Source organism: Melanotaenia boesemani, chromosome 19 (assembly GCF_017639745.1).
Source record: "Melanotaenia boesemani isolate fMelBoe1 chromosome 19, fMelBoe1.pri, whole genome shotgun sequence".
NCBI classification, from domain to species: Eukaryota; Metazoa; Chordata; class Actinopteri; order Atheriniformes; family Melanotaeniidae; genus Melanotaenia; species Melanotaenia boesemani.
In genome coordinates this window covers 8,030,944-8,053,558 of record NC_055700.1, presented here as the reverse complement: position 1 = coordinate 8,053,558, position 22,615 = coordinate 8,030,944, and the positions used below count along the sequence as shown (strand labels likewise).

At 37.4% G+C, this 22,615-nt stretch overlaps 2 protein-coding genes across 6 annotated transcripts in view; both read right to left on the bottom strand.

Annotated features, from left to right (window-relative positions):
- Nucleotides 1-1,508: 1,508 nt before the first annotated feature.
- Nucleotides 1,509-2,411, bottom strand: tmem174 (transmembrane protein 174; the record flags this gene model as incomplete). The annotated part of the gene is made up of 1 exon (XM_041970690.1): nucleotides 1,509-2,411. A coding segment is annotated over exon 1 (447 nt), but the record flags the coding sequence as incomplete, so codon positions are not given.
- Nucleotides 2,412-9,649: 7,238 nt separating this feature from the next.
- fcho2 (FCH and mu domain containing endocytic adaptor 2) overlaps nucleotides 9,650-22,615 on the bottom strand; it is a 44,057-nt gene continuing 31,091 nt past the window's right edge. For 2 of the 5 annotated variants that reach the window (XM_041969348.1, XM_041969349.1), the window contains 12 exons: nucleotides 22,489-22,574; nucleotides 18,869-19,366; nucleotides 18,353-18,468; nucleotides 18,023-18,152; nucleotides 17,455-17,514; nucleotides 16,885-16,996; nucleotides 15,002-15,157; nucleotides 14,126-14,258; nucleotides 12,693-12,892; nucleotides 12,518-12,582; nucleotides 12,240-12,404; nucleotides 9,650-12,163 (listed from right to left, as the gene is read on the bottom strand). In XM_041969348.1, the coding sequence (XP_041825282.1) occupies nucleotides 12,141-12,163; nucleotides 12,240-12,404; nucleotides 12,518-12,582; nucleotides 12,693-12,892; nucleotides 14,126-14,258; nucleotides 15,002-15,157; nucleotides 16,885-16,996; nucleotides 17,455-17,514; nucleotides 18,023-18,152; nucleotides 18,353-18,468; nucleotides 18,869-19,366; nucleotides 22,489-22,574 (1,744 nt within the window). In that variant the 3' untranslated portion in view covers nucleotides 9,650-12,140. The remainder of the gene's footprint in view (nucleotides 12,164-12,239; nucleotides 12,405-12,517; nucleotides 12,583-12,692; nucleotides 12,893-14,125; nucleotides 14,259-15,001; nucleotides 15,158-16,884; nucleotides 16,997-17,454; nucleotides 17,515-18,022; nucleotides 18,153-18,352; nucleotides 18,469-18,868; nucleotides 19,367-22,488; nucleotides 22,575-22,615) is intronic. The other 3 variants (XM_041969350.1, XM_041969351.1, XM_041969354.1) reach the window with 3 other exon arrangements.

Below are 22,615 nucleotides of genomic sequence, written 5' to 3'. Positions count from 1 at the left end.
CTTCACAACTGTCTTTATATAACTGCTAAAACTTAGGTCTGAGTCCATGACTACTCCCAGATTTCTGGCTTGGTTGTTAGTTTTGAACTCAGATGTTTGAAGCTGAGTGCTGATTTTGAACCTTTCTTCCTTGGCTCCAAAAAACTATTATTTCAGTTTTGTCTTCATTTAACTGAAAGAAGTTCTGGCACATCCCATTTTTAATTTGATCCATGCTGTTGATCAGCATTTGGATCAGACTCTAGTCTCCTCGTGAGATGGTTATATAGATTTGTGTCATCAGCATAACAGTGGTAACATGTTTAGTTATTTTTGATAATTTGAGCAAGTGGCAGTATGTAGATGCTGAACAGCAGTGGCCCCAGGATGGAGCCTTGGGGAACGACACAGGTTATTTTGGTTTGCTCAGATTTATAGTTACCTATAGACAAAAAGTAGTCTCTGTCTTTTAAATAGGACTCAGACCAATTAATTGCAGTGCCAGAAAGTCCTTTCCAGTTTTTCAGAGTCTAGTAAGCTGTTATGGTCGACTGTGTCAAATGCAGCACTGAGATCTGGAAATACCAGGACTGAAATGTTTCCGCAATCTGTGCTCAGGCTGATTCACTAAAGACCTTAATTAGAGCAGTCTCATCTAATTTGATTCAGGTGTATTGAAGCAGGAATACACTGAAAACTTGCTAGATTGTGGCTCTTGTAGGACCAGGTTGAGTAACACAGTGTTAAATAAGCAGTGATTAACAGATGCTCACATTTCACAGTCAAGATGGGAACACCAACCATTATAAATGTCATCCAGGTAGCAACAAATTGCACCTATATAATTAGACTAAATGACCTGTCAAGGAAAAGCCACACCTACAGTATGTTATTTCGTGCTTTATGCTCTCAGCTATCCTGAAATAGTTTTGCCTCTTAATGTCTTTGCTTCTTTGATGAGTCTGATTGAAGCAGCATCATCTGTTTTTGTATGATGTAAGAAGTATTTTCTCAAATGGATACTTTCAAGCTTGTCCCAGAAAAATCTACAGTGGCTAATTCCTCCATTTTCTTTCACACTGTTGCCTTCTGGCCGTTTTTTTCTCCAACATGCCCTTAACAGTGGACATTCTGCCCTGTAGAATGACCTACTAGATGCAAATATAACTATTAATTTAGCAAAGTGATTAGATACACATAGAAGTTTATGATTCTAGCTTTTTTTTCTTGTATGTTTTTGTTATTGTTACAAACTTGATCTTTAAGACACATTATTTAATTTGGTTTTATATGTATCAAACAATGCATAGTGAGTGAAAGGACTGTAATAAATGAACTTTTCCTTACCAGCTTCTCCTCTCCGTTTCTGTGCTGTGAGCTGTGCTGTCCTCTCCTGCTGCAAAAGCTGCATTGTCCACACAGTACAGAGCATCATATGAAGGAAGATATGCATGAATGCCACTCACAGACCTGCCAGGCTGGAGCTCGTTTTCTTGCTGTACTTCTTGTGTTATGAAGTTATAAGCAGGTGGGATGCAGAGCATTGTTGTGGCACCCTGTAACATGACTGCCTGATTTATGCCTCGAACAACAACAGGGTGTCCCGTCGTGCTTTGCTCTCTCACAGGGATAACAAACACGTCCTCCTCCTCCACTTGTTTGCAGGCCCAACAGGAGATGATCCTAAACTTGCAGATGCTTGTTAGCATGAAGGTACCTCCAACTGAGATAAGGATGGGGCCCAGAAGTTGGATCCACTGAAAGTCGGGGTTGATTTTGTACTGCTGCCAGCCCATCGCAGTGAAGGTGACTCCAACCAAGATGAGGAAGCCTCCAGAAAACAGCAGAGCCGCTCCGGTTTTCTCACTATCCAGCAAACTGCTTGACTGGTGCAGGTGTGGAGCAGCATTGGTGGTCTCTGTAGATCTTTGTCCCAGCATGTTTGTACGATACCCCAGAGGTCCTTGTTCATACATGTGTGTCGCGTGGGTGTTGATACTGAAGCTGAGCAACTCTGCCTCACACAGTGAACAGCAAGTTGAATTGAATAAACACTGAGTAACTTAAGACTCTTTGGAACAAATAGGACGAGTTATAAGTTAACTTTCATTTGAATATTGCATGTCATGAGTTACAGGCTAACTGTGGAAATATTGTCAGGCATACCACAAGTGGTGCGCATTAATTACAGATGTTAATCTACTGAAGACAGACTGAACATTTATTCATATCTCATCTCTTAGCTTTCAGTAGTCTGAAATTCTTTCGGACATATTTTATTACAGTATTAACACAGCTATCTTTAAGATGTAGGCTGCATCTTTATTTCCTTATAACAGAGAATGTGAGGTATGATTGCAAAAGGTCATTTAACACACACATGGAGATGAATGGTTAACTAGAACACATGCTAGCATCAGGTGTCAACAGCCCCTTGGTGTGTTTTAAGTCAGCCTGAAAGCCTGGAGAAACTTGAGGAAGGGAAAATTTCTGCATCCATGATCTGAAATCCATCTTGTCACAAAGAATTTCACAGACACATCTTCTATCCGTGCTGTTATGCATAACTTATCAACAAAAGCTCTGCTCAGGTTGAACAACCAGTCTTGCATTTTGAGTAGAAGAGCTTGAAAACACATCACGCTATATGTGTTGCCATTAGAAGGTACATAGGAAAAAACTACATGCAACAATGATGCACCACTCTTAAACACTTAATCAGGGGTGTCTGTTCAATGGAATGCTTGGAAACAAAAGTTTTAACACTTTGAAACTGAGCTACATCATAGTGGTAAAATACAAGGACTGACATAATTTTACTCACAGAGGAACTCCATTCGTATGAGTGACTACAAGTCATTTTAACTTTTGTGCATATCCATTCATGACTAAATATGTTATCCCCTTTTGTTCATCCCACTGCTATAGTGTCTTTTAGTTGCTCAGTGGGATGGCCCTCCATCGGCTGCAGCAGAGCTATATACAAGTAATTTCTGTGTGCTCAAGGTGAAGAAAACACATGTTCAAAAAATGTTCCTTCTAGATGCAAACAGTGACATGCAAACATGCTTTCAGATGGCAAAAGTGAAAGCACATTTTGTTGTGTTGCATGTAATAAACCGGCCAATCAGAGAACTGTATAATGCACCACTTACGCAAAACAAAACAAAGGGTCTACAAAGGGAAATAACAAACTCTGAAACACACAATACCCCATGAATGATCACATATAACTTGTGTATATGTACGTTTCTGTTACCGTAGCTTCAGCTCATTTCACTTGGCACTAATTAACAATGGGCTAAATATGAAAAATATCCATATGAGGGGTCAGGTTTAAAGAACCTCCCAGAATTTAAGCTGCACAGATTCTTTCAATTAACCAACTCCAAATATTTATGGAGAGAACATTTCCTCTCTGGAAGGAAAGAACGTTCTGTGTATGTGCTTGTCTCCTGTGGGGTTTATTACTCCCCTGGGCTTATGCTTTATATCTCTTCACCTCTGCAATCTTCCTTTTAAAGCATCCTGTCCAGCATCTTATTCTGCTTTATGCACATAGCAGGTCTGTCTGTCCGGGAAGACAGTTACTTGGTCAATTGGTGAAAGAAAATGAAAATTGGAGATTTTCCTTACCCAAATTGAGGATCTAAGGACAGAAGTGTATAGTAAGTGGTCCGTTATCTCAATAAGAAACTTATTTACGTTAATATATTATCATCAAAACCAGAACAGCTTGCAATTGCAAGTCATTCTGGTCTGCTAAAGAAGCAACAAAGGTCCACCACAGGAATTAAGATGTGATCATTTCTCAGTCATTCCCTCCCCCAAGCATACTTACATGCTTACCATGACAAATAGCTTGTGACATGCCTCTGTGAACATGGCACGAAAGGGTCCACTCCTTCTCTCCAGCGGTGATATGGCAGAGGTAGTCAGCCAGTGGTCAGAATTACCGGTGGTCAGGAATCTCAGTTCTTCTTCTAGTAAATCCCCTTTCTAGCTGTACTTACTGTAGGAAAAACCTAGTATAAAAGGACAACATTCGTATTTCTAAGTTTGTGATCTTTTACTGACCTAAAAGTTTAAGCTTAATTTTTCACATGAGTCAGGAGGGTGACGGAAAACAAAACTGGTCACTCTGAAATCACCGTCATGATGTGATTACTTCCAGCTACAGACAATGTTTTTTGTTTAGTCAGAGTGGTAACATTTTACTGCAAATACATATTTATCATACAGTGGCCCTAAGTAGCAAAACAACTGATGAGAGCAGTCTGAGATCTATTGCATACCCCCATCCTTCATCCAGATCAGCAAAAGAAATGAACACGTCTACTACAATTTTCATCCCTGCGTCCATTACTTTTGGAATAACATATTAATAATAGCCTCACTGTAACAACCAGACCAAATAACAGTTAAAATAAAATAAAATGAAAGCAACTGTTTAATCATGGAAAAATGCATTATTTCTGTTCTTATTATTATTATTACTCTTACTCTTATTATTATTATTGTTACTATTATCAACTAGTTGTGTAATGACCTACTGGCTAGGATGATCTTAGCTATATATGTTGTAAGTAGTATGGATTACATGGTCTTCTGTATGATGTTTTAAGTCCCCACCCGCACTCCCCACACCCTTTCTGTCCCTCTCTCTCCCCTCCCTCTTCTCTCTACTTTCTTTTCTCTCTCTCTCTCTCTGTCCCCTCCGGTCGAGTCCAGCATTAAGAGTCTGATTTAATAAAGTTTCTCATGTCATCAAGAGGGACTTTATACATGTAGTATAAATCCCTGCTTGATAGAGTAAAATTGCCCAGCACCAGACAGCAGCCAGACAATCATTCTGTTTGCAACGATGCTGGACAAGACAGGTTAAAAAAAAAAAAAAAAAAAAAAAAAAAATGGAAAAATGCAAAAGAGGAAACTTTTTTTTGCTTTGTGGCATGTTCTACTTCTGATTTTGTTTTGTTGTTGTCTCAGTTTATCTTGTTTTATGTTCTCCCCACATACCTGGACTCAAACAGTTACCACACCTGCCATCTGTTAGTCATTAGCACCGTTAGTAGAAATACTCCCTGGTTTCTCTTTGTTCCACACTAAATACCCATAAACACTTGCAAGATTGTTGTTGCAGCCTTGCTATCAGTCTGCATTCTGATTATTGTTAGCTTTATGTACAGTAGGGTTACTTCTGGACCTCAAGGCCCCCTCAGGGACTGAAATTAAACATCCCTCATGTATAGCCCTAGGATTCCTTGCTGTGTTATTGCAGTGGTTCAATTACAATAAAGCCTTTTTCTTCTTATTCCTGCCAGTTTGGTCCTCTATTTAGGTCCCTCATCTCCTCACTTCATCCTCCATGACACAATCAGATCATTGCACTTCACTTTTATCATCCAACAAGGAGATAAAACCAAATAAAAACAGCAAAAAGTTACATTTCTAAATTAATCAAAAGAATGGAATTCAGATCCTCTGGCTTTAATGTGTAGAGATCTTATATCATGTAAAATATCGTACACTGCTGCCAGAGATTAATCATAAAGCTGGTGATCTGCTGATGCCACTCAGACTAAATAAGTTTGTTAAAGACTTAACACTTAACTCTGAATTGATCTCATATTTTTTGTAAAGTGAGTGCTGACTGAGTTCTGTGTGCTGAGTGGAGAATGTGAAGGATTCCTTTGGATGAGAGGCTGACATGTTCAGGATTTGAGTTATTCTAGAGAGGTCCTCTGGGTTTTGAAGAGAGCCAGAAAAGCAGAGCTGAGGAATCTGTTTAAATGCAATAAACCTACACTATTGCTTGTTTGTTCAGATGGTTTTCCTCATGGTGAAGATGAAGATCAAATGGGCACATCAATTATAAATTGTCCATAAATGTTACTGATGTTGGTCTCGCTCTCTGGTTTGTAGAATAACTCAACTCAATGGCTCCAGTGGGCTTTTGAACAAACATAACTGTGATGGTGGACAACAGAGACTAAATACTCCCTCTGTGTCGACCGTTTCACAGGGCTGATGTTAAGACTGTCTCAATCGAAACCATAAACAGTTTGATCAACCTATACCCTCCCATATAGTTTTGTTTTGGATATGTTGAAAGCCTACAGTGATGGGAACCCAAATGACCAACTTATGTAGGCCTATAGATGATGGGTAATTACATCATGGTTTTATTGGTAATAGTACTGGGTACACATCTATGTGTATTGAAAGACACACATTATTTGATGACGAGCATGCTTTCATATTAACCATGAGCAATCAGGTACTGCAAATACGAATCAAACTTGAGAACAAAATAAATTAAGAGCAAGTGCACATCTCTTTTCTGAGAGAAGCTGAACTAGCAAGCAAACACTTCTTTGAGAAAACAGAGATTATTGGATTTTATCTGTGCAAACTCAAGCAAACCATAGATCTTTACACTCTGGTAAATACTGACACTGGTTACAGTCTTGTCACAATTTTGTATATCACAGTTTGGGTGATCAGTCTTTAAACTTTTAGTTTTAGTTTTAGTTATGAGTTGCCTCTTGAAGTTCAAAATAAATAGTTGTCCTAGCTTCTATTTCAACCTGCTACAGATGCAGTGCTTGTGGTTGTAGCTGGTTTTGGCTAATCCATTCACAAGTAAGAGACAAAGTGAATGAAGACTCAGCTAACTTATCTGTGTCCATGTTTTATTGGGCTTTTATGTGGTCTATGGTTGGATCTGCACTCATTTATTTACTTTTCAGTCAGTTCATAGCAAATGGGTACTCTTGTTGGGCAGATATCAGGTTGATGTTTAGAAATAGATAACAGCTTTGCTGGTGGTGCATGTCCAACACAACAAGTGTTATCAAATCTGTTAGACACTCCAGTACTATAAAAATCCTACCTTGGCTCATTGGCTGACATCACAGTCCCTTTTTTGTTGTGGCTAATTATTAAAAAAAAAAAAAAAACTTAGCTGTGTTAAGGGTCATTTTGACAAACCATCTCCTATCAAATAGAAGCCTGATTTTGTTTTGTTTAAGGTATGTGGGTGTAAATGAGAATGGGCTGAGAAAAGACAAAATTGGCTGCATTTGACCCATGAAACTGGGAAAAATACAAACCAATTATTTTTCAACAACCATATCCATGTTAGTGTACCAACTAGGGCACAGGATTTATATGGTATCTGGTGCATAGATGGTTAATAAAGATGAATGATTGCCCAGTGATGAGTGGCTATCATAACATCTTGCTTTCACATACTTGTGTGTGCTTGTTTGCAAGTCAACCAGGAAGTCCAATGATTCCTAAGGGAATCCCAAACATATTTCAACTTTTGTGGTGAATTCCAGAGAAAGACCACACTGTGCACTAGAAAGTTTGTTAAAGGAAGTAGTGATTAGACAAACAAATTACTAACAGTACAGCCAAACACATCACTGTGTTTTGAACACATTCAAGTAAAGACTTAATTGTCATTAAAAATGTGAAAACATGTTCAAATTAATATAAAATATAGTTTTACTTTTGTATTTACAATAGTCCTTATCTGTTGTTCGCTAGACATTGATTCTTTTCTTGTCACTCTGGCTTTGATTACCTGATATCGTAACAGGTGTTAAGTCAATACTGACAGCTTTCATTGACAGTTCACTTTTGAGATGTTTGTAAGCTCTAGCTCTTAGTAGTAATGTAGTAGTAATGTAGCATGGCTCAGTGGGTATAGTGGTCGTCCTGTAGCCCAAGGGTTGCTGCTTGGATCCCTGCCTTATGTCAAGGTGTCCTGGAGCAAGACACCGAACCCCTAATTGCTCCTGATGGGTCGTGGTTGAATGCCTTGCATGGCAGCGTCCACCATCTGTGTGTGAATGTGACGTGCATGTACTTGGGATAAAAGCGCTATATAAGTACTTACCATTTACCATATTAAATATTACTTGACTTAAACAAGTCAGTCATTGTGCAGGAACTGGGTCTGTAAGGAATGAGCAAGACTTTTTCTTTGGCTCCTGCAACACATCATAGCAGTACCTGTCTTTCAGACATTTTGGTTTCATATAAGCACAGTGGGAAGAAGCGGAGACGTGTCATCTATCACTTATTAAAGCTATCTCAGATTTGCACCGTTGCAGTGCCAAGTCAGTCAGGTTATGCAGGAAGTTTCCACAAAGTTATTTATCCGGTCTTAGCTTCATCATTTAGAATTAGATTACTGACCTTTGTTGGTCACTTCAAACTATCACTTTTCCTGTTTTCAGTGTTTATGTTATGTCCTAGCTTAATGAAACTGACCTTTTCTGGCTAATAGCCAAACAACACTGAGCTTTATAAGTGCTGGGGGTCAGCTTTTCTTAACTTTGTACTGTGGTATCCTAAAAACAGGTTGTACTCTTGTGCTAACCAAGGTAACTAATTAAAAGTAGCGGATCGTCTACTTAAAACAAGCTTATTTAGCTAAATCTGTTATTCTGTGTTCTTCCACTCAAGTTATGTTTTACCTGCAAAGCTCACACACATGTCCATTTATCCTCCCAAGTTGTATTACTCTCAAGTTGCAATATCAAATGTCAGGCCACACACAACAGTCTACATATGGACCAACACGCTTTCTGGGCGTGAATTCAGCTCACACGTCTCATTTTAGCCTTTTAGAGAATAACATCATACATTCGAGACCCTAAGATCTTTTCTTTTTTGTCTGAGTGAGGCAGACAGGGGAAGCAGAGTCAACACTGATGGCTCGCACATGTGGCTGTGAAAAGGCAGCTCAGAGGCTGTATTTCAAACAGCAAGAAGGAGGTCTTCAGTCAGAGACACAAGGGAATAACTGAGTGTGTAAATACTCACAAGGTGTTGATGTAGTACCGAGCATGTACACACAGTCATGCATACATCCTCTTGTAAGCAAAGCACTGAATGAGGCTCTCGTGGTGCAAACAGTGCATTAGTAACACATGTGTAGTTGTGTCTTTAAGCTTTGTTTCCATGCTCGATCATTTTGCATGTTGATAGAGTTAAATAGGCCAATAAATCCTGTGACATGGATACTACTCGGGAAGCAATAAGAAGATTTGTTGTTCTCATCTTGTAGTGTTGCTGTATTTTACTTTAATATTCAATGAGTAAAATCTGGAGTTTCAGGGGCTTAAAAGGGTCATTTCACTTTCCTGATGGAGTGCTATTATCACTTTAGATCAATTCAGTGACTTTTTAAACCTTTCAACTGTGCATACAGTACTAAAAATGATTCTACATCTATGTCCATGTAAAGGAAATTAAATTATTCACAAGGTTGCCAATGGGAAACAAGTCATTTCTTTTTGTTTTGCTGTTAAATTTAAGATGTAATTGTTTGCTCTTTGTGAAAAACTGTACTGCAGAGAACTCAAAGGGAAATTATTTCAAGAGTACACAGACACATCAAACAGTTTAAATACCTACAGTGGAGGTATCTTGTAAGAGAAACCTCTCGTAGGAATCAGCAATGTTGAATATTTTGCACCAACCAAACGGGTACATTTTGTAATATTTCTCTGAATGAATCCAGTGAAGCTGTTGGTGCCGGATAAAAAGTCTGGGAAGCAGATCATGTGACTGGTTGAAAATAAGCATTGCAAAATGTTTTAATATCTTCATGATCAAGTACAAAATAAAGAAATAAATCACACAGTTCATGTTTAAAGTTGTCATTTTCATATATTTGTATATATTCATATATTACACATTTAATACAGGTTCAGTGAGAAATCATAAAATAGACAAAAAGTGGCTGAAATATTGGTAAAAATGTGAGAATCATTTACACAATGTTGCTCTTTTAAACTCTATTTAATACAACAAATACAGACAGAAAAAGGGGAAAGGTGAGCGCAAAATGAGCCTCGAAAAATTATTTTCAGTTTTTTAGGGGCAGCAAGAACCAGCTTGCTAATACTGAATACAATTACAGAATGTATTAATTATTTAAAATGTGTGTAAAAGGAAAACCAGTTTGTAAGGGTACAGAACTTCATATGGTACAAATACCTTGTTCTACAATTTCTGGATTTTTTTATAAACTCGTTTCAACTGTGAGAAATTTAAAGGGACTAAATTTACGCTCTAGAGAGAAAAAAACATGCTTTCATGATCCATTTCATTTTAGTGTCTATTAAATTAATATTAAAAGCTTGAGTCTTACACAAGGTATCAAAAGCATCATATGAAATATCAAAAACTGCTCAGATATGCTGTGTGAAATTTAAGAAATCTTGTGTTTCTTACAGCTTTAAAGTGAGACACTTGGTGTCTTAAGCCTGGATGTGTGTCTAAATCACCAGTAAAACCAGTTAAAAACAATGAGCTATATTACATAGCTCGGGGGGGCGCAATAAATATATGTCTGATGACAAAACCTATTTTCCAAAAGTCATATGTGAGCTGTCATTTGGCCACATGACACACAGTGTATGGGACTCCTGATCTAAAAGGCTTCAGTGATTATCAACCACACATTTCAGGAAACGGATTCCCAAATGTGTCACATGACAACATATAACCAATCTCAGGACCACCAAAGGATGATGTCCAAGAGAGAAAACATCATACAAAAGTTAAAACACTCCATCAGGAAGTCAGAAAGCGGCAGTAGGAAAAGAATGAAGCACCAAGAGAAAAAAACGTGGCAACTTTCCTCTTTTGCAAAACCTGCTTGTATTGCTCAAAGTTGCAAAAGGCTGAAAACAATCCCAGCATGCACTGGGGGAGAGGCAGAACGGATGAGTAATCCATCACAGGTTTAATGCAGCATTGTCACCGTATCTAACCAAAGTCAACAACACTGGATTACTCAGTGTCGAGCAGTTGTGATAAGGCATTTTAATCATTAATTTAAGCTTCACTGTGATAGTGCTCACTAACCTTGTCTGAAGCAGGGAGACTGTCTGAAACTGACACATATCCATTAGAAAACAGGGAAAGATTGGTTATAAAAAAGTCAACTGGTTAAACTCAATTATTCATCTTTTGGAAGACAGGTGAGATTTAAAAAGAGGAAGCATTTCCCTTCAATATCCCAAAAAAAAAAAAAAAAAAAAAACTGGCACATTGTTGGTGCAATTCTCATTAACTGTGCTTCAGCGTACAAAAAAAGTAGAAAAATGATGAGATTCAGGCACAATTCTTAGCGCATGGAAGTGTGATTAAAGGCTGCACAGGTAAATTTGGTGTAATGTCCCTTGATTTTTCTTGTTAAGTATCTAACATTTGACACAATTTTTACAGAGTTGCTGAACAAGGTTTGATCAAGACCAACAGATACAGGCTTAATAGTTTCAGAAAAGTACAAACCACCACTGAGGAGGACATTTACGAGGACATTTTGAACAGACCATACTGATCACAGACTCCACTAGAGGTGATTATTAAAAAAAAAAATAAAGAAAAATGTAGCTTAAATCTGAAAATCCACATTTGTATTTATACATTTTTTTATTTAGCCTGTTGTTCCACAGCATAAAAAGAGGCACTGAGGTTGGATTTTTTTCAAACCTTTTTCTATGAGAGCACTTCAGTATCATTTTTAAAGACAAGACTTGTGCTACAAGTGTGTGAGTCCTGTTAAAGACAGATTTTTACCTTCATTTCTTCATTGCACGTGATCAACAAGACAAATCTTCAGGAAGAGAAGAAACATCAGAAAAGAAAGTTGATTTAAGAGTTGAGTCAAAGCTGTTCAAGCAGAAGATTCAGTGTTATTTACAGCTTGGAGAGAAAGCTTTTCTCCTCATCCACTCAGAAATGGTTTCATATTCCTTACAGGCTCTTAAGAGAATGAGTACAAGAGGAAAAAGAGCATCTGAAAGCTCGTTAGTGTGCTTTTGTTTTTTTATGATTTCAAATACCATAAAGACTTATAGCTGATCCATAAATTGTTTCGCACTGTACACAAATGAACTGATCTGAAAGCATTATTAGACTTCATATCTACACAGTTCCTGAAAACTTATCTTAAGTTTTTTTTTTTTCTTCTAAACAGTGTTCAATACTCAGTGCTGTTTTATTGTAGTGAAATTCTCGCTTCCTGTATGAAACCATGGCAACCGTGCTCAGGAGCACCTGGAAGTTCAGGAGGACTTGCAAAGTCGCACAGTTTTGTGTCGAGCAAGTTTTTCTTTTCTTGAGAAGCTTCAGCAATCTGCCATGTAACGCCCTTTAAAACAAAAGGATGTGGATGAATTAAATATAACAGTTTCAAAAACATGTTGACAGTCAGACAGATGGCATACCTGTAGCAAATCTTTTCTTGTTGAGAGAGATTCTGTATCCAGTGCCCTGCAGCTCCATGTCGACTCCTGACAGGGTGCTTCCCTCATTCATAAACTGTACAGCCAAAGTGGAGGGGTTTGAAGGGCCATTTGAGAGTTCAAACTTGGCTCTTAGAGACCCAGCTCCTGAGTTCAAACACAAAAAATTACAGTCAAAAAAAGACCCTGCCGCCTTCCTTGAGGTAGAATTTCAAATAAAACATTATGACAAAAAAAAAAAAAAAAAAAGAATTCCTTACCTTCATTTTCAGATTTTTCTGAGACGTCGCTAAGCTTCCAAAGACATTTATTCTGCTCTGAATTCCTAAAACAAACAAACAAACAAAACACAAAACAAAGCCCATTTTAATCTGATCTATGAAAGTAAAAGTGAAATGTCCTTCAGCGCTCCATACAACATGCACCACATCTCACCATATGGAGTTGGGTAGAGACTGCATGCTGGTGACTCCCCCATCTACAGGTACTAACACCTGCACATTAGTGAGAGGACCAGGTGAAGCCATGGACTCCGGGTTGTAGTGGTAGTCCACTCGCAGGTCCGTTGTACTCTGTGTAAACTTCCAGTACACAGCCAGGTTGAGAGGAGTGGAATGGATCCCATCTGACTCCACCTGAACACAACAGCACAGCACAAGTGTCCAACCTTAAATCTGAACAAAGCTTTGTGTTTAAGCAGAAGGAGGACTATTCCTAATAAGTTGCTCTGTAATATGAGACCATGCTGTTGGTAAAATAATGTCATCTGAATCTGCTCTATCACACCTATTTAAACTTTGAATGGAAGAGAACATGTAAAAGTCCTATAAGTGCTAACGCAAAGGCCTGCGAACTGGGCGGATTCATAATCTTTGTCACATTTCAATGAGCTAATGCAAGTAACTTAGAGTAAAAATGGTTTCCAGGACGGCCTTTAGTGGTTTGTGAAAACATGGGCCAACTGGAGGGTTTCTTAATGACAGAGTGGTCATAGCTGCTGAAGAATCCCAAACCAAAATATCAAGCTCCTGTCTACTCCAAAGGCAGCAGCTTTTACAGGCTGATGAAAGTAACAGAGATTTTCCCTTTTTATAGAAATCCACAAATCAAAACCATGTATAAATTAAAGTGACATGGTTTAATTCCAGTCTCAAATAATTTGTTTGATATTTGTTTTTGTATGTATGGCACAGCCTGACAAAGTAATGTACCTTATCTGGAATTACCTGCTTTGAGATATGTGCAAACAATCATGAAACTCATCTGTGACATAAATCTCAGAGTCATTTCCGCTCTTATGGACTGCTATCTAAGAATGACTAATGAAGAACAAAGGTAATATTTTGGAACTGCAAGTTAAAAGTCCTAACATTAATCCATCAAATTGTTGAGAAAATGAGCATTATTGTTCAGAAACCTACCACGGTGACAGAGTTAGACCTTTTCTATGCAGATGAAAGAATTGAAATTCATTCAAGCTGATGTGAGTAACTTATTGATTGTTCCTAGAAATGTTAAGGTACAGTTATTCCTACACAAAAATTAAAATAAAGGGTTCACAGGGTTACCAATAGGCATGTAAATAATTATTTTGTTCTCTAATGATTATTTAGTGAAATTCAAAACCTAAAGATCTCATTTTTATTAGAATATAATGAGATTTAACATGATTTTAAATCATGATTTAACATGCCTATGCCACGCAAACAATTTCCTTTTCATTCCACTCATGTTCATGCTCTTTTGTTTCTTCTCAGCCTCATACTGCAGAGTTTCAGAAACTTTATGAACAACGTTTTTACAAAGCATCCTTTAAATGCAGTCATTTTCTCTGGATTAAGTTCTAAGCTTGACGCTGGCTGACTGACCTGGTATTTTAGGATGTCCACATTATAGTAGGAAGCTGAAGGATTCTGATCTAAGGCTTTTCTGAGGTAGGATGTCAGCGCTTGCATGTTGAACCAGAAGTCCTTGGAATTTGAGTCGCTTTGGGATGGATCGCTAGATAAAAGCCAAACAGAAAAAAAAAAAAAAAAAAAAAAAGATTACACACACATTTAAATATATACGCACACATGCACACACACAAGGAATAATCAGAGGCTCAATTATTCACTGCTCTTCTTGGCTTTGTGTGTAAAGCTCCAATAGCTTGGAAAAAATTACCCTGTTATATCCAACCAGCTACTAAATCATGAATTCCAGTTGATTCAATTAGCCCAGCCATGTGGTCTTGGGATAACTGAGAGGAACCAGAGCGAGAAAAAGATGCCATTCTTCAGTGCTTATTTTAGGGGGGAAAGCAGCTGTTTTAAAACTGAACCAACTTATTTAGTACCTTACTGAAAGTTGCACCGCAACTGTGAGGTAAAACATACAAGGAATATCTCTGCGTTTGACTAATGAGCTGAAACAGAATAATATGTTAAATTAATAAAGTGCTGAGTGAAGCTGCTGGTATATTAAGAGTTTTATTCTTTGCTATTTCAGGGTGTCCTTTTGAAAGAGACATGAGCTGTTAAAAACCTGGCTGAGAGTCTTGGAAAATACTTCCCTGACAGTTTAATGATAGCTTTATGTCATATTACTAATTGAATTTCCTCTTACTGACACAAACTACATTTCCTTGATTCTCACTTGTATCGCTGATTTCAAATCCCTCTTTCATTTAGCAACTCTGTCCAAGTATGAGCTCATCAAACCTGTTTCAGACGTTTGAAGCTGAACCTTTCCTTACACCTTACCTGTATAAGAGCTGCTGGTTGGGGAGGATCTGCTCCAGCCTGCTGGTGTTCTTCAGTTTGAAGCTGAGGACGGCCAGGGAGGGGTTGGTGGTGAACACCTTGATAATGCCCATGGGGAATGACAGAGTCATGTCTCCAGTGATCTTCACAATGCACCTAAGGAGTGCAGCAACCAATGTTAACTTTTTAAATAGAACAAAGAAACTACAATTTTTTTTTGCACAAAACTGCATTAGACCTATTAATACTGTTTTTCCAAAACCTCCAAACAGCTGCCCAATTTAAGATGATGAGCATCCGAGCTCCTGAGACAGAATAAATAGTGCCAACTAAATCTTGACCATGACACAGCCTAATACAGAATAATGTACCATAAAAATATTCTACCGGTTAGTTTCCATGTGTGTGATTTTTACCAACTATGAAATGATGGGAGTGCCACTAATTGAGAATAGATATGAGAAAAAACAAAGAAAATAGAAGAGGAAATGTTTTCAGTCAGAAATAATTTAATAAATAAGGCAATATGAAAAAAAAATATTATAAGAAAAAAAGGAATTCATTCAGGAATTGTTTTTGTTAATTTTCCATAAGATAAACTATTTTTAATTCCACATTTTAATTTATTTCAAGCACGTAAATAACTTATATTTAGTTTTCCTCATTTGTTGTCTTCTTTATGATTTAATTTAATTTATCCCTTTTATTTGCTTTTACATTTAAAATTTACAATAAAAATTAAAGGAATAAATGATAAAATAATAATAAAAATAATAGAGTAATTAGCAAATATTTTTAAGTATACATACATATACATAAAACACTTTAAATATGCCTATATAAGGGGGTGAGTCTCCATAAATGTCAAATTTCTACCTAGTGTCTTTTTGGACATAAACATCTATTCCAGTAAATCCAGTTCAATAAATTCTTCTTTTGTTTAGTCATTTTTTCTTTATATTGCCCCATTTATTTCTACCTTCCTTTATTTGTCATTTCCACTGTTATGTCTGTATATTTGTTCACATTTACTTTCATATTCTTTTACAGATATATTATTTTTAGGGCACTCTTACTTTATAACCATCAGTTTACATTACTAACTGAGGTTTATTTTACATCATAAATTAATCTGACAATCTATTTTAATTAGTTTATTATGATGCAAAATGATTATTAATCTTAAAAAAAAAAGCACAAAGCCATTTTGACATTTTTGGTCTTATGAAACATGCATAGCCCACTAATCAAACCAAGATGTTCAGTAATTTGCATAATCTACATGTTCTTCCTTCATCTCCAAATTTGTCAGTATGCAACATTTTGTACATCTCTATGCAGAGATTGTCATATAGGTCCAGTTTGTAGAAAAGTTTAGGAATGAGAGGAGTCAAGTCATCTGTATGAGTCATCTGTAGAGGGCCTGTTCTTGGCTGGTGGTATTGGGCCACAATGGATTTTATCCAACCGTTTTAACCTTGCACCGTGCCTCTGCTGCATCGCTCATGAAATGTTCCATTTGCTAATCCCTGCAAAAATAAGCCATTGCACAGCAGCAATTTAACAGCAGTTAACCAATAAAAGACTGTATGTTTTCTCTGCCCGAGACAATAATCTGCCTCATGTAGGTTATCCATCTAGAAAGAATGGTGTCAGACTCACGCAAAACATTCCACATATGCAGAGCAAGCAGGAGATAACACTCCGCAAAAGGCACAACCAAAAGCCCACTTAGTGTGCACACTGGGCAAGCCAAAGTGCAGTATAACACAATAAACTAGAAAACTCAACACACTGCATGTAGTGTAGTTACACTTCAAATATAGAAAATATTATGTAGGTTCAGGGTGTGGCCTTCAAGCAGCAGGTCACAGGAGACTCACTTAGTGGGATCAGCTCCTTTGAAGTAGGCATTAACCGATTCTGTAAAGGCCACAGCAATGGGCAATGCATCTTGGGATGCCAGGGTCACAGGGCTGGGACCACGAGACGTCCCTGAGAATGAGAGAGGCACAGAGTTAGGGGTCAGGTCTCTCAGCTGCAAGTGATGCATTTAAAAACACTCCAAACAGTCAGAATTAGGAAGGTTTAATCGTGCAAAGCGGCGTTACATAATCATTGCTTTTCATCAAGTCAGCCATTCAAACAATGCAAATCAGTACACTGTTATTTTCAAACAGAAATCCTTTGTTTTTAGATGTTTGTATGACAGTTGCTTAGTTTTACTCAAATATGATTAGACAGTCAGAGTAGCTTCAGGCAGCAACTTAAAGGTAATTATTATTTCAAGTAAACAAATTTTTTTCATGTTAGGACAGGAATGTAGAAAAAATAACTGCAACCATCGCAAAGCAACAAATCCAGTTGTCGATCTATCCAGCACATTCAGCAAACTAGAGTTAGTTTTTTTTTTCAACTAAATGCAGAACCTCTAATGTGAACTTCAATCATACCTGCTGGCGTTTCACACCGCTTCTCAAAGGAGGGTAGCTTTGCCACAAACACATCATCCTCTTTATACCACATTAATGGAATAAAGAGGAGAGGAAGAGATACACAAACCCAGAGAGTGATGAGAGATGATGCTGAGCATGTTTGGAAGCCAGTTTTCTAAATATGTGATGATGCTGACAAGGCTGATATGATCACACTGAAATGAACAACATTGCCTACAGATAATATTCTTTGCATCAGTAATATGAATGCAGAGTAGAGATGATGAATGTATGCATCTGTGTGGAAAGAGGAGTCTCTTGGGAAACATGTTTGGAAAGGCAGACTCACTTTGGTTTAGAAGAAAAAGAGAAGAGAGGGTGAGCAGCTCTGGCTCTAGGGAAAAGAGGGGAGGAGCAAAGGTGAGCTCAGATCCTGTGAGGAGAGGAGTGAAGGAGGGAAACCAAAAGAAGATGGAGAGAAGAGGACATTATGGTGTAGAGACAAAGGTTGGTGAAGGGCTCAGGAAGATGAGGACAAAATAATCGGAGAAAAGAGAGATTCCTTAAACAATGGAAGTGTTCCTACCAACAGTGGGGGTGTTGCCGGCACTGAGTGAGGCATTCGAGGACAAAGAGGAGGAACTCTCAGCCCGAGCGAGTGGTGCAGTTGGAGGAGGGCTGGAATTCAGTGCTTTTGGTGGGCTGAATGGTCGTACCTAAGTTAAGAGATTCAAACAGAATTCTTCTGAGTGTATTTTTAGCTTTAATCAATCCTGTGCTGTACAAATACAGTAAGCTACAGTAGCATGCACAAATACTCCAAGCAAGAACTGAAAGTAGCTTTAAAACAGATTAGCCTGCTAAAGTATTGATTAATTATGAGGCAGGGTGACCAAACTTGTAAACAGTCACATACAATTTCATTGATTCCTGTAAGTTTTCCAGCAGGGAGTTTGGGCCTGGAGGAGGGTCGCGGTGGGGGTACAAGGCCTCCAGCTGCCAGTGGGGTGGTCGGTCGGTTTGGTACTGGCACTAGAAAGAACAACACATAAATGTCCTACTGGTCAGTGGCAGTTAAACATAATGATTAAAACAAGCATGTGTTATAACTTCCTCAGTTATTGCAGTACACTCATGCATTGTGACATCTAGTTTCAACAATAGGACAGCAAAACATTAAATGTTAAAAAAAAAAAAAAAATCACAACAAAGCAAAAACTTAAAACATATTCGAAAATATATTTTACAAAATATTAACAGAGACAAACATCTTGCAAATCAGGCAGTATGCAAGGCAGGCATCAGCTAAACAAAGAAAAACCAACAAAAAAATTCAGACACATGGAATTATCAATTATCAAGAGAAAAAAAAAAAAAGGACATCCCAAACCTCAGGCATAAAGCATGTCTTTAGCATCAGTATTATTGTTACCATTGAATATTTTGCTTGCCGGGGCTGCAGCCATTGCCCTATCAGAGAAGACGTCAGAGTAACAGAAGTTGCTGTCTTCTCCACAACCCGCTGCTTTGCAGTAAGCCTCTGCAGACTCAGACAGGAAGCGGCTCGACCTGCCCAAGCCTGACTGCAGCCTCTGGAGCTCCTTTACAGAAGACCCTGAACCCTGCCGGCACATCGGAGCGAAGTTATCACTGAAAGCAATCCACTGGCTCTGGGACCAGGACACTGAAGAGAACGTGTCAGCACTCTTCGGAGGGCTGGCAGTTGTCAGGCTTTTGATGGGGTCAACTGGCTCGGTGGGCTGCGTGAGGGGAGCACTCTGGGCCCTTTCTGGTGCAGGTTTAAGTGCTTGGAAAGCGTTTTCGGGTGAATCCCAGGGAGAGGATGTGGATGAAGAGAAAGAGGAGACATCTTTGGATCGCGGGTGCTCTGCCAGGGAAGGAGAGTGCCCCTGTTGTGGCATCGAGTGAGCTGAAGAAGGCAGTTTGATTAACAAAGGCGGTGAACATGACATATACAAAGCAAAGTGAAGATGATAAGTTAATCAGACATAAAGTTTCACATCCACAGAGTCTGTTAAATTATAGAATGAATCCCTACACTGTTAATGATAAATATATATATATATATGTTCACTTTTTTAATGAAAAAAATGCTAGAACAGTACAGTCAAATCATCTAGAATTTATTTAAAAAAAACCTGCACCAGTATGGATTACAGAGCGCAGCTGGAAGTAGTATGGGTGACTAAAAACAATCAATCAACTGTAGCTTAAAATATATGTCATATAATAAACAGGACATTTGTGTTAGTGGGGTTCCAATTAAGTAAAATGACAAAATTATTACTCCGTTCTTTTACTTTGCCACAAAATAATATCTATAGTGGGTAATAATTAGGGCTCGTCATAAACATATGACCATTTTTCTTTTTTTGTTTGCATGAAGACAAAGATACTATCTTCTTTTTTGTATACCGAAAATCATAAAAGCATCTTTAATTATTAAGCCTCTCACAAAAATATGTTGAGTCATTCTGTTTCTGTTATTAAATTAGTTAAGGTTTTCCTTTAGACTAAAATGACCATGATCTGGTGTTTGTGTAGTTTTATTGTCTCAATGTTGCTTTTTTCTTTCATTTTCTGCACATTTTCTTACCACATTCAATGATTTTGCCACTGCTGGTTTATCAACATATTTTTTAAATGATAATTTCTTCTTTGCATATAGTTTCTATGTCATAATTATAAATAATGTTGTATTTATGTACATCTGGGCTCTACTGTAGCTCTCAAAAGAGCTTAAAATGCACACACTTCTAAAATATTGTTTCACATTTTTTAAAAAATAAAATGCACATTAAAACCTTAAGCATATCATTAATTACAAAGCTATGCAAGGTGCTAACTCATTTTAGATATGCATGACAAATGTACACACATGCATTCAAAGTAAAGAAAACTTCAATGTTAATGTAAAGAGAAAAAAATATATAAAATGAATTGGAATCATTGGTTGATGAATGTGACACTGTGATGTTGTCAATGTCACACACTTTACCTGATGCCTCTGGCAGAAAGACGTCAGAGTCATTCATCAGAAAAGATGGAGATGAAGGGATTGAAAAGAAGATAGAGGCAAGGTCTGACAAGAACAGGTAAAAAAATATAAAACCAACAATAAATCAAGACACAAAATGGCATACCACCAACAAAATCAAGTAACAAAAAAGTACAATAAAACAGATGAAGATAAAATAAACAAAACATAATGATCTGTAAACAGAAAAATCCATTTTTAATAAACCTGCTTGTTATGTCGTGTGTACATTTGAAGTTGGTAACACAGCTACACTGTACACAGAAATGAAGTGGATGGAAGCAGGTACTTCATTCTCATCACCATATCCTAATCAGGGCACTTTTTAGATGCTCTTTTGACTTTTAAGCCAAGACCTTTGACAGTAACGAGACAATGTTTGACAACATACGTGCCAGTGGGCTTTATAGCTGACCCTCTGACCTCAGCTAGGTGCCAATTAACTGTGGATTATGTTTAACCTGGGTAATGGGTCAGTGCTAATGTCACTCTTTTTAAATGCTGGTGTCATGCAAGTAACACATGAGAAATACAGTTCATGTTTTGTGTGAACTTACACAACACAAAGATTAAGACTGGCATATGTTATCTAGTCTCAAGACATGCATATGCAAATAAACATGATAGATGTTTGAACACAGAGGGTAACAAAAGGATAAAATACAAACAAGATAATTAAAAAAAATCTAAACAGCTTTTTGACTTTAATTAAGACAAACTCAATTTTCTTCCTTTTTTCTTGCTACTTAGTACATTTACACTTTAACAGTAGGTTTAATTAATGGTGCACAAGCACCTGCCTTTCCTTCAATTCAGTCTAATTGGGAAACATAACATAAGTCACGCACAACAAGAAATTTATTTACAGGAAACCAACATGGCTTCTTTAAACTTAATCCATCTTTAAATATGAGGACTTTTTGAATAATGTAAGTGTCAGACTAAGGAGGTTTGTTTAAATAATTCAGCTGATGTCATCAGTTCTACACCTGCAGGGTAAAATAACTGGGCTGCATTGATGAAGTTTAACAAAACTCAAAATCATTCAATCTTGATTTGAAAAAAAAAAATCTGAGCTTTGCTGCAAAGTTAAAACTTACATCTATTTGCTTTATAAAACGTATTAAATGTGTTCTCAGAGCTAAATAAATGCATATGTGATTTATTCTCGTTTTACTTGTATATCTTGTGAGGTGCCATGTGACATGTTAACATACACATATGTCTACATTTGCTGCACTCTTTGGTTGCATGCTTTATTACAGTGTGAGTGAATAAGTCATTTTAGTGTTTGTGTTTTATCTTGTATTCCTAATATTACACTCCAACCTCTTGCACATGAAATTTACAATTTAATTCTTGCACTTTAAACAATATTTAATGTGACTGATTTGAAATTTTCTTTTTGTTGTTTGCACCTTGTTGTTAAGGGTATTGTTGTGACCTGCCGAGGTTCAATCAGATGCAAATTAGCTGCAAGGCTAACCCTGTAGCACATTTAGATTTGTGTACTTGTACCTTTGTTCATTTATGCGCTATATTGTCCTTTTCTGAATAAATAAATTCAATTTAAAAAAAAATTAATTACCCTTATTAATGTAAACTTAAGTTAAATAGTTTAATCTATGTAGATGCTTTGTTATGAGATTTAACACACTTTCTTTCCATACTTAAAAATAAGTAGGGAAAACGTCCTGTATTCCCAAAGAAAAAAAGTTACATCTCCACCTATAACACAAACTTTGAGCAAAAAGATTTAAGATTTAGTTTAATTATTGTTTACTGGGTGCAGAGCAAAAACTAAACTTAAGTTTGATTAATTTCAGCTAGTCTGAAATGTGTGTTAAAAAAGTTCAGCAATGCTTTATTGGTGAAGTCAAACCTGAGCAAACAACTGAACATTTTAATAATGGCCGATAACCTACAGCAAAGACAAAAGACATTTTGAAAGTGGGGGAAAATATCTGTGCACAACACTGGACTATGGCGGTTACCTGCTGATGATGACACAGAGGAGGAGGATCCGGCAGGCAGGGCCGGGCTCAGTGGGTCCAGAGACAGGAGGTCATTATTAGTCAGTCTGCCAGAGTTCAAGAGAAAGAGTCAGACTTTATAACATAT